The sequence below is a fragment of the Archocentrus centrarchus genome, chromosome 11 (genome assembly GCF_007364275.1).
Source record: "Archocentrus centrarchus isolate MPI-CPG fArcCen1 chromosome 11, fArcCen1, whole genome shotgun sequence".
NCBI classification, from domain to species: Eukaryota; Metazoa; Chordata; class Actinopteri; order Cichliformes; family Cichlidae; genus Archocentrus; species Archocentrus centrarchus.
Genome location: NC_044356.1, coordinates 27,798,421 through 27,810,185, shown reverse-complemented (window position 1 = coordinate 27,810,185; position 11,765 = coordinate 27,798,421). Strand labels below are relative to the sequence as shown.

Here is an 11,765-nt window from a genome sequence, read left to right as displayed (position 1 = left end):
AAAATCTGCCTCAAAATCATACCTTTTTTTTTCTTTGAAACTTGTTAAAGTGAAATGATCCTCCTCATTTTCCAGAAATAGCTAGAAAATGCTACCGAGCATGCGCAATAGTTTCAGAACAACAGTGTGTTTCTGATTGGAAAGCATGTGTGTGTTTCAATCCCAGTCGGTGGTTGATGGTATAATTACACCCACCCTCCACTAACTACATTTACTTGTACAATTTTGAAATACTTGCACTATAGCTACTTGAGTATCTATTCCCTGCTGCTATACACTTATATACTCCCTTCAGAAGTATATATATCGCTCTTTTTTACTACTTTTTAAGATTCGAATTAATAAAGTACAAAATATATTCCACAAATATTTATTTATTTGTTAATATAAAATGAACGATAAATATATTCAACAAATTCATATCATAATGTGTCATTACAAGGCAAAACAAGACGTTGTTTATTCCCGGGAGGGAAACTCACAACTCAGCAGTATATTAAATCAATACGAAAAAGGCCCACCTTACAGTAGCAGCTGCAAAATTAGTATCTTTTTTTTTTTTTTAAGAAAAAAGGAATAATAAATTATAACATAAAGAATTTGAAGACAAATGAACAGTCTTACAAAAATATTGAAAAGGTTGTACGTTGTCTGAGATAATTTCTTCTCCGAGTTTTTTGTTTCCCCTTTAACGCGCACAGCTGATGACGTCAACCGGACGTTCAACAAGAAGCACAACAAGGAAGTCTTCAGAGTCCGCAGTTCAACTCTTCTAGAGGTTTCTGAGAGCAAATGTTTCCCTCGTAGCGCAGGTGAGCAGAGCTGACAGGCCGTGTACCTTCGTGGTGAAAGCAAAACACACCTCTGCTGTCGCCGACATAAATTGCTTTTGCGACTAAGAGCAGCTTCAGGGACTAAATATGGCAGCTGTAGCCGCTGGTTTCACTTTCCTGTTGGCAAAATGACAGCGTGCTGTACCTGAACTTTAGGTGAAATACGCAGTAAAAAAACAAAGAACTGCGCTGCTGTAACGCACATTGTCAGACTGTGAAGGATATTTTCTGTGTAGAAAAACTAATTAAAACAGCAACGCGGCATTTTGGTCCTCAAAAATATGTAGGGACCGGGCTTCCTGTGAGGGAGCAGCCAGCAGCGCTGTGTAGGCCGGAGCCGCTGATACGGCAGACTTGCTCCTGATAATCATCGGAATTTGGACAGCAATGTTCCACATTAAAATTAACAAGCTGAACTATGACAACTCTCAAACTAACTGTCAAAGTAAACTATGTAATTAGCAGTTTTTTTTTTTAAACTGCTTAAAACTTTGGTTACAATTGTAGGCTCATTTGTCCTTAAGTTAAATGTTTATTAGAGTGATCAGTCTTTTCTGACTGTTATTTCAAGACAGAAACCGTGACATACGGTGGTAATGGCAACTTTCTGTGCCAGTTCTTATTAACAGATGTCAAACTTTGTACCTTTTTGTGTACATCCCAGTACTATACACGCTCGCATGCGTGGTAGGGCTACGTGTGCAGCTGTAATACTTCAGGAACTACTTTTTAAATGAGTGAAAGCCTTCGAGAGCAATGATGACCTGACCACAGTACTTAGAAAACAATTAAAACACACACATACATTATAAAATGTATAAAATATTCATTTGCTACCCAACTTTCATTTGAAACAAATCAGTATGTACCAAAGGCATTCCCAGTTCTGAATCTGAGTAAGGATATGGAGAGGTATGAGGGTAGGGGTAGTTTAATGCAGGTAATTTATTTCATCATAATCCATAACAGATACAAAGGTTGATTGAATACTTTGCTTTCTATAACTCTGGTTGTGAAACAAAATATCAGTTTTGGTTATAATTATATAGTTAGTTCATTAACAGGTTTTTTTTTTGTTTTTTGTTTTTTTTTTTGAAGCTTGCCATTGATCTAGAAACTTGAATGTTTATAAATTGATACTTTTTCAGCTTCTGCTCCATTAAATGTAGCAGTTTTCACTGTGCTACTGCTAGACAACATTTTAGAGAGCAGCAGTGTATTTAGTTTGAGCTTAACAATAATTTTACCTTACTTAAATACTGCTGCACAGGACAAAAAATAAACTGTAAGTTTGAATCTGCCTGAGTAACAGGCTCAGCCGATTTACCTGTTGAACATCTCATGCCATCACTGCTTTTGATAAAAGTTTAACTTTTTGTGGAAACATGAGAAACTGCATAAACCATAGTTTTGACTGAAATTTTTAGACGTAAGGCTGCATTATTCACATCAAAGAATATTCTGCAGTTTGTCTTCATTTGATTCTTCCATTATTTTTTGATTTACGTTTTCTCATAAAAAAGTACATATGTACTACACCATCATTTTAATTGCTTGTTTTGTCATATTTGTCCTTTTCTGAAGACAAAGTCCATCAATTTACATTGATATGAAACAGAAGAAATAACCAGGTCCTCACAGTTGAAAAGCTGAAACAAGTAATTGGCTGATGTGAATCATGTTAAGCAGTATTTTATAACCTTAGTGTTTCTGTATTTTTTATTTCCTTCAGGATGCCTGGTGAAAGACTGGAGGAGAGGACGTTGGAGGTGTCACAGCTGCCTGAAGGTGTGGATGAGGAGCTTCTGTCTTTATACTTTGAGAACAAGCGGCGCTCCGGTGGAGGTTCACTTGTATCTGTGAAGAAGAACGATGACCGCGCCATAATTGTGTTTGAAGATGCAGAAGGTAAGTCACTGTGAACAGATATCATTGTGATTCATCTTTGAACTTTTCTCATCCTTTATCCAAATTTCTTTCCAAATTATTTTTACCTATAGTCCTTTAAAAGGACTAAACTCCGTCTTAAAGTGGACCAAGAGAAAAAGGACTGCCAATTCTTTTTTTGTTCATATTTTGAGCGGTTTTGGAAAAAGGTTGTTTTCTTTCTAAACTCTCAGACCTTTACTGCTTTAGATTATCACTTAAAAAAGCGTTACTGCTATTTTCAGTCTCTTTACAAACCAATCAATATAACCCCAATTCCAACAAAATTGGGACGCTGTGTAAAATGTAAATACAAACAGAATCCAATGATCTGCAAATCTCATAAAACCGTATTTTATTCACAGTAGTATATAGAAAACATATCAAATGTGTGAACTGAGAAAACGTACCAAATAAAGACAAATGTTAACTCATTTTGAATTTGATGGCAGGAACACATTTCAGAAAAGGTGGGATGGAGGCAAAAGAGGCTGCGAAACTGAGTGGAACTAGAAAGAAACAGAGGAAAATTTTGTACCTAATTAGGGCAACAGGTCAGTAACATGACTGGCCATTAAAAGAACATCTTAGAGAGGCAGACTTTCTCAGAAGTAAAGATAGGCAGAGGTTCACCAATCTGCAAAAAACTGTGTCTACAAGTTGTGGCTCCATTTGTAGTCCAGCAGCTGTACTCCTCAGTTCCCAGATGTTTACGGGTGAAGAGAGGATACTACAGTGTCCCCCGTCCCAACCTTTCTGAAGTGTGTCTGCCAGCAAATTCAAAATGAGCCAATGTTTTTCCTTTAAATGGTACATTTTCTCAGGTCAAACATTTGATGTCAAATTCATAAATGCTCTAATAAAACAGTTTTGTGACGAACACAGAACTGAGCTGATTATTTGTCTTTTCATCCAATTCAAAACCTAATCTCATGTTTGGCACCAAACAGGCTTGAGCTGTCCATATTATCACTCTGCTGGGCAATGGCGTTCCTCTTCAGTAGCAATTTTAGGGTTGGTACAGGATACACAGCATATTGTCTAGAGCCTGTATTCACAGACATTTGGAGAATCTTCTCAGTGCTGCAGTCTTAGCCTAAAAAATTCTATCATGGAGTGACAGTTTAGGAGTGATTTAGACTGTGTGGTCACTCTGCCTTATAAACGTTGGACACACCCATCTCAGCACTACTGCACTATTGCATTTTTTCCATTTGCTTATAAACTGTTGGGTAGAGATGTGAGTGAATCTGAAATGTGATTGGGCACAAATATTATCCCTGAAAGGTTACCCTGCAGCGTTTCATTAACTCACTGTTATTAGGTGCTGTATTTCTCTTCCATCTTTGTAGTGCTATTCCTTTAAGTACTGGGGTGCACCAATAAACTCATATATATACCAACTCACTGCAGCATCACTGACATGTGCGTAGTCTCCTAGAGTTAGGATATGTACAGTGTCTAGACAATCATCTTGGTAAAGAGCCGTTGCTGTGTAAGAAAAAATGTCATCCTACAAGTTTGTTGAAGACTCCATTGCTCTGTATAATGCCCTGTGATAACCTGTCTGTTTAAAAACCTATAAACATCACTCTCTATAGTAAGAAGCACTCAGTTTATGTTTAAAAGAATGTTTTAATTCATTTAAACATTTAATATACTGTATACTAATTCTCTTCTTTCTGTTCCACTCGTTTTGACAGTTGCAGCCCGAGTGCTGTCTAAAGAGCACCACGTTCTGCATAATGTTGAACTGAGTGTGAGAAAGCTTGCCTCAAAGGACCCATGCAGACTCCTGCTGCGGGGGATCAACCCCAACACCAGTATAGAGATGATAGAGCTCTATGTGGAGAACATGACGGCACAGGATGACTTCACCCTGTGTCCCTCACCGGGGAGAGATTTGATCCTCATTCATCTCGGTGAACCCCTCTCAAAAGGTCTACTGAACGCATAGCTTTTCATTTACTTACAAAGTGTTGATATTTTTTTTTTTTTTTTTTTTATAAAATGCTCTGAGAGTGTCTGTCGAGCCTCCACTTTGATGGACTGAAATTGAGTGCCGTGATATTTTAGACCTCCCTCCAGATAATGAATCCCAGTGACTTTGGTTCATGGATTTTCCTGTTTTTGTAGTAGCAGGCCACTCATGAAATGATTCAGCTTCTACTGGATGAATTGGTGAAATTTTTTTTTTGCAGTCATTCTCAGTTCATCAACTTTAATAATCCTTTCATTTTTTCACAGTCCCACAACTTATTTCCCTTTTTGTTGGTACCCGCATACAAAGTATGATTATAAAGTTCTGGGAATCAACCCATACAAATAAATAAAAACTTGATTAAAATTGGTCCGTTTTTTTCCTCTCATTATCTTCTCATGCTGGCTGCTATCTCTCTATCAGTCTATGTGCATGAGATAATGATCTTGAGGAGGAAAGGGGCCAAATTTAAATTATGTATAGATTTAGATTTTTAGGGGCCACTTCCCAGCATACACACCTAAAGAGAAACTACTGTAACTTTCTCCCCCCCAAGTTTCTCCTTTCATGCTCTTTCTCACCTGAGTGTCTTTTGTCACTGGCTTTCCATGTATGCACATAGAAGGGTGGAGAGGTGTGCTGTCCCCACCTATGCATGTTTAAGGACAGGGAAGTCCCAGAATAGATAAATATAAATGAAAAATGCAATGTCATCTTTTTACTGTAGTGGTGCTGACTGAAATGTGTTGTTGTTGTTATTACAGATTTCCAAACACTTAGCACACAAATGTCCAAGAGGGGACTTGATGGGGCTAAAGTAACTCTTGAACAGGTTGAACAACCTGACTCCATCCTTGTGGAGAATTTGCACCCTGGAGCCACTCCGGACTATCTCACTTTATACTTTGAGAGCAGTCGTGCTGGGAATCAGGATGTGAAGGAGGTCACCATGCTATCAGAGAGTACAGCGAAAGTGTCCTTTTGTAAATATGAATGTAAGTTTTGCACTGTACAACCTTTAAAACTCCTGCTGTGCCTTTACACTTTTTTTTTTGAAAATGTCTGTTTTTCTGTGAACAGCTGTGGATATTGTCCTGGATCTCTCACACAAACTTGAGGATGCACAGCTCTCAGTGAAGCCCTACTTTGATTTTCTTTTACCTGCAAAAAGTACATCGCAAGAAGATGAGAGCCAAGACATAACTGAGAACTCTGAGGATGTGAATGATATTCAAATGCAGACTATTGCTCCCATGGCGGTCAGCTCCAGCAATCCAACCCCCTGTGAAACATCTTCGGAGCCACTTGCTGCTCATGAGGTTGTAGAAGAGGTGGCAGAGGCAGAGGAAGTCATGGAGGATCAAACTGACGATGCAGATACACTAACGTGTCATATTGCTATCACAGATCCAGTAAAACATGCTTTGTTTCAACACAGTACGATTCAAGAAGATATAAAGAACACTAAACCAAATGTTAGTATCCAGACTAAAGATGATGGTGTTTACATTGAAGGACCTGATAGAGCACAAGTAGAGCAGCTTAAACAAACCATCTTGGACTTTCTAGGGAACATAGCAGAGACTCACTTCACCCTTGAGCTGGAAAAGGCTCAGTTTCTTGACAGAAAAGATGTGAAGGAGCGACTGCTAAAAGCCATGAAGCAAAGTGGCGCCTCTGCTCTGTACGCTGTATCGGACTCTAATGTTACGGTAATGTCTCTATCCCAGAACTCAGCCGAGCAAGCGTGTAGCTTTTTAAAATCTCAAGTCTGTCACTTCAGCATGCCTTTGAACACAGAATATGAGGGCATGATGTATTGCAGAGAGTGGTCAGAGTTCCTGCAGGCTCTGAGTTTCTCCTCTGTAAAAGTGGCAGAACGAGGAGGGAATATTGATGTTTTGACTCTGCCGGGGATGGAGAATGAGAAGAAGGCTGCAATCCTGCAGTTTCTGTCTACACCCATTGAAAGGGAGACGGTCATCTCTATGGAACCAGGCATGCTGAAGTACATTCAGATCTTCTGTCATCAGCTCTTGGCCGACATGGACCAAGTGTCTATTTTTCCATTAGAGGCTGAGGATGTTTGTGGGTTAAAGGTATGTGGTACATCAGAATCACATGCAAAAGGATTTATGACTCTAGTGGTGTAAATGTCATTATATTCTAAGTGTTTTTAAATTCTAATTCTCACCTGATCGTTTTATGTCTGTGGATGTACCTGATAGATCCACGGCCACGCTGTTGCCTGCCAAATGGCAGAGGAGGTGCTGCAAGGTGTAGTTTCCTCAATCTGCACCAGAACCATCACAGTAAACACTCCAGGAGTGGCCCGATTTTTAGATGAAAAGGAGTGTCGAAGCATTATGAATGAGATGGAGACGAAGTTTAGTGTCCACATCAGCCCAAAATATGTCCCCTGGCAGCCCCTGCCACACCAGGTAATGCAATGATGGAAGAAAGCAAACTTTTTTGTGTGTTTCTGTGCTTTAAATGCTTCCTCTTATCTGGCTGATTTTGTAGGTTGGCATTCTTGTTCTTGAGCTTTATATTTCAACTCCTTCTACATTACAGCCTGATGCTGAGTTTACAGCTAACCAAAGCAAGTCTTGAATAGTTTAGTCAAGTCAGGTGACTTTTATTTTTATAGCACATTTAAAATATCAGGAGTTAACCCCAAGTGTTTTCTGCATGCAAAAATGTGATGCAGCACTAGAGACAATGTGGTCAGCTTTATTTTTTTAGGTGAGAGTGGGAGACTGAGAGGTGAATGGCCTAAGAGATCAAGTGGCAAAATATGGTTTTAACAGATGCATAATCTGTTTTGGAGCTGATCCACGGAGGACTTTCAAAACAAATAAAATCAGTTCAGCATTTTTTCAACCAAAGCAGGAGTGATGAGTTGTGTTTCTTTATAGCACTTTTAAAAAAAAAAAAAAAAAGCTGCATTTGAAACGTTTTCAGTCAAGAAAGACTGAAAATAAGCAGTCTTGAGTTACAGTAGTTGCTGAGAGGTGATAAATGGATGTAAGCCCATACAAATCCAATAAGTCTTTGGGAGATAAACCTGGTTTTAGTTTAGTGATTTCTTAGCTAGGAAAAGCTGCCCTTCACAAGTTTTGGTAAAAGCTGCTATAGAAACGCCAAGATTTGTATCTGAATTTTGAAGATATATTTAGCTTTAATGTGTTTTCTTATTGCTTGCTTTGATGAATATGAATAACTTAATATGAATGACTGAATTCCCAAACATTGGGTCATAAATGCTAAAAAAATTTGTTAGTTTTACATCTTTAGCTACAGTATTTTCCATTTAAAAATATGCTAAAATTTTAGGATGGATGAATGTACTCTCTGGAATTCTTAACTAAGTTGTCCAGTTACACAAAACTACTCATATAGTCTGTTAACATATTAAGGATGCCTGTTAAACTTATAATTCTTTAGCAATAAGTTAGACTTTGCTAATTAATATACAAATGTTTTATTTATTACAGGATATTTTTGAAACTGCGTGGCAAATGATGTCACACAAAAACCTCGAGAAAATGTCTGTGGGCGATTCTCCGCTGGAGTTGAAGTCAGATTTGATGCAAATTGATGCTTCAAATGGAGGTAGTATCTGCTGTTTCTTTACTGGTGTCTCTTATTTCTGTGCAGCTTCAAACGGTGTGTTTACCTCTTTGTAGGCCTTTTAGAGGAGGCAAAGAAAATCGTCTCTGCTATCGATGAAAGACATGTGGAAGGTGTGTCCGCGTCAGACGAGCAGGAAGACATGGATAACTTAGACCTGTACACAGCAGACGACCTGAGCAGCGTGATGGACCAGGACTCTGATGTGACAGCTGCTGAGTCCAATCAGAGCACTGCAAGCAGTTTATTCTTCAATAAAGGAGGCGTGGGCCTTTCTAGCAATCTGGAGGAAGAGGCCCAACTGTCTTTAGCTATCCAGTACTCTATGGAGTCAAGGCATTGGTCCCCAGAGGATGACGAGGAGCAGCTGCAGAAAGCCTTGGAGTTGTCCAGGAAAATGTCCAGACATGAAAACTCTTCTAATGGGACTGGCAAGACACCCCAAGTGAACCAGCTGAAGAAGGCTAACAGTAATACCACTCTGCAAGATGCAATCAAGGCAGCCAACACCATCCAGTTATTTGTGTTTGCAGGCTATAGCTGTGACCTGATTCGGGTGGACATAGCCTTTAGTAAGAAGGTCAGCCAGAGACAGGTCGAGGAGAAAATGGAGCACAGGAGCATAAGGAACATGTCCGAATACCACAAGACATGTCTGGAAATGATCAAGAGGAAGCATGCAGTTGAGATTCAGGTTCAAGGGACCATAATCACCATATCTGGTTTCAAGGACTTTGTGACTGGAGCTGTGTGTGATGTGAAGTTGTTGCTGGAGAAAATTTCCAATTCTGTGTCTGACAAGGAAATCCTGAAGACTGTCCAGTGGCTGCAGCACGACAAAGTCTCCTCCAGCACTACTCCTTATTCTCCCGATGCTACGGTATTCATTGAGAATGCTTTTAGGATGAAGCTGAAGAAGGTTGATGTCTTGCTAGACAATCAGCCCCACATTATCAACTTTGAGAAGATGCAAGAATATAACATAGTTTCGGGGAAATCAGTGAAAATCTCCAGGAAGTCGCTGGAATTAGGGGATTTGAATGAGGATTTACCAGGTAAAGTGAGTTTTATAAAGCTGTACTGCTCAAGGTCTTCTATAGAATGATGCTATGGCTGTGAAACTGACAAAATGTAGAAAAAGAAGACATGTCAATAATATAGCCATCTGGCTTATGCTGTGTGATTTGTCATATAATTCCATTAAAGGTGCTCCAAAAGGCACCAGCAGCACAAACATTGTGAGAGGTCAGGTTCAGTGACTCCAATTAGCTGAGGTTAAACCAAGCAAACAGCTATTGGCTGCAGACGCCTGTGTCATCACACCAATAATTGAGGCTCTAACAGTATCCATGTGGATAGGATGGATTAGCTATAAAGATCAAATTGGTTTTTGTTCCTAGACTGCAAACATGATATTCATGGCTAAAGTTGGGCCTTGTAACATTGGGAGTCTGTAAGGATTTACTTACTTTTGGAACCAGACTTGTTTCCTGGCCATTAGAGGAACTGCAGTTTGTTGATCTATCCTGTTAGATTATTGACCGGTCTTTGCCTTGCGTCAGTTTTGCAGCTCCACGTTCATTTTGATGAAATCATATAACAAATTTTAAAAACTAAAATGATACCTACTAAATTCATTTGTTTAACAGAAGAGGAATACTCTCTGCTGTCAAACTTCCCTGAAGCAACCAAAGTGGATGAGGAATCTGACGAATTTCAGAACGTGGTGAAGCAGTTCTATGAGACCATACAGGAGTACCACAGCAAAATCAGAATCATACAGGTACAACGACGAGTTTTATTATTTGCAACAAGTGACTGTTGCTTTAGGGATGACTAGAATTTTCTTTATTTTTCTTTGCAGGTTGAGAAGCTCATGAATCGGCTGCTGTACAATCAGTACAAGTTGAAGAAGGCGAGTATACTGAAGCATGCCACCTACCCGGTGATTGAACGCACTCTCTACCACGGCACGAGTGAGAGCAGTGTCAAGGAGATCTGCGTTCATGGCTTCAACAGAAGCTTCTGTGGAAAGAACGGTGTGTTTTTGTACTAGCTTACTTGTTTTATTTACACTCAGTTTGTCGCTTCTAATCCTCTGACGTTACCGTTTCTCCACACAGCCACTGTCTACGGTCAGGGGGTGTATTTTGCTGTGAACTCCGCTCTGTCCGTGCAGGATCAGTATTCCCCCCCAAACGCAGATGGATACAAGTTTATTTTTGTGTCGAAGGTTCTAACGGGAGATTACACCAAAGGTTGCCATTCAATGAAGACGGCCCCGCTGAAGGAGACTGGAGATATCCCCCTCAGATACGACAGCGTGACTGACAACATCACCAAGCCATCAATGTTCGTCATTTTCAACGATACACAAGCTTTTCCAGAATATCTCATTACATGCCAGAGAATCCACCGATGAGGGAATGAATTAGATACCGACAATTAAATTTGGAGAACAGACTACTGATGCTTTAAGGCTTCTACCGTCAGTTAAAAGAGCAATTTTGATTTATAAAGAGCTAAGGTTGTGATCAAACTCATAAAACTATTGAAGGGTTCCCCACTTTCACTTCTTCAGTTTGTTTGAATATGATTAAAAAGAATCAAACAACTGAACCCAAGAAGCCAATTTTAGTTCAGTAACCTTAAACATGCCCTTTCAGCACATTTACAGCTCATTGTGCCGTGGCTTTTACATAGGCAGCACTTACTGCATGGCATTTGACTTGTAATAATCAATTTGGTACTCACTGGTATCACTCCCACACTCCAGTTAATATTACCCTTGCTTTTCCTCACTAAATGTACCGTATTTTTCGGACTATACGTCGCTCCGGAGTATAGGTCGCACCAGCCAAAAAATGCATAATAAAGAAGAAAAAAACATATATAGGTCGCACTGGACTATAAGTCGCACTTTTTGGGGGGGGGGTTGATAGAATCTGAGACCCAGAGCAGAAATTCCATCTTGAACGGCAATTTAAAATAATAATGGATTAAAGAACAGGACGAACACGGTTACACCTACGTTATGCTAACGTAGCACATTCAGCTACATGACGAACACGTGTTCGGTATGTTAACGTAACATTAAGTTATTCAGATAACCATAGCATAAAGAACATACTAACAAGTTAACCAAACCATCAATCCATTGAATTCTTCATCCTCTGTGTCACTTCTAAACAATTCCGTACACTCCGTAGACGAAGCGCCGCTTCCTCTTCTGTGTCGCGTTAGTCAGACTCGTCGTCAGCTGCAGTTCCAATTATTCCAGCCTTTCTGAATCCCAACAGGATGGTTTGTCACTGAAGCCCATGTTTTCTTGATCCATCCAATGACTTCCAGGAAAGTTGGGTGGCGCATTCTCCCAGTTGCCGTTAAGCTGT

The 11,765-nt window shown here is 39.6% G+C and overlaps 1 protein-coding gene across 1 annotated transcript; it reads left to right on the top strand.

Moving 5' to 3' along the window:
- The first annotated feature begins 713 nt into the window (after nucleotides 1–713).
- On the top strand, nucleotides 714–11,295 carry parp10 (poly(ADP-ribose) polymerase family member 10). The gene is made up of 11 exons (XM_030740324.1): nucleotides 714–812; nucleotides 2,566–2,741; nucleotides 4,463–4,699; nucleotides 5,505–5,735; nucleotides 5,821–6,839; nucleotides 6,969–7,181; nucleotides 8,238–8,355; nucleotides 8,430–9,428; nucleotides 10,023–10,156; nucleotides 10,238–10,412; nucleotides 10,497–11,295. The coding sequence occupies exons 2-11, from the start codon at nucleotides 2,567–2,569 to the stop codon at nucleotides 10,793–10,795; spliced, it is 3,600 nt and encodes a 1,199-aa protein (XP_030596184.1). The 5' UTR covers nucleotides 714–812; nucleotide 2,566; the 3' UTR covers nucleotides 10,796–11,295.
- Nucleotides 11,296–11,765: the final 470 nt, after the last annotated feature.

Coding starts and splice junctions, on each gene's coding strand:
- parp10 (XM_030740324.1), top strand. CDS start 2,567: ATGCCTGGTGAAAGACTGGAGGAGAGGACGTTGGAGGTGTCACAGCTG. Junction 4,700..5,504: donor CGGTGAACCCCTCTCAAAAG/GTCTACTGAACG, acceptor TTGTTATTACAG/ATTTCCAAACACTTAGCACA. Junction 6,840..6,968: donor AGGATGTTTGTGGGTTAAAG/GTATGTGGTACA, acceptor TGTACCTGATAG/ATCCACGGCCACGCTGTTGC.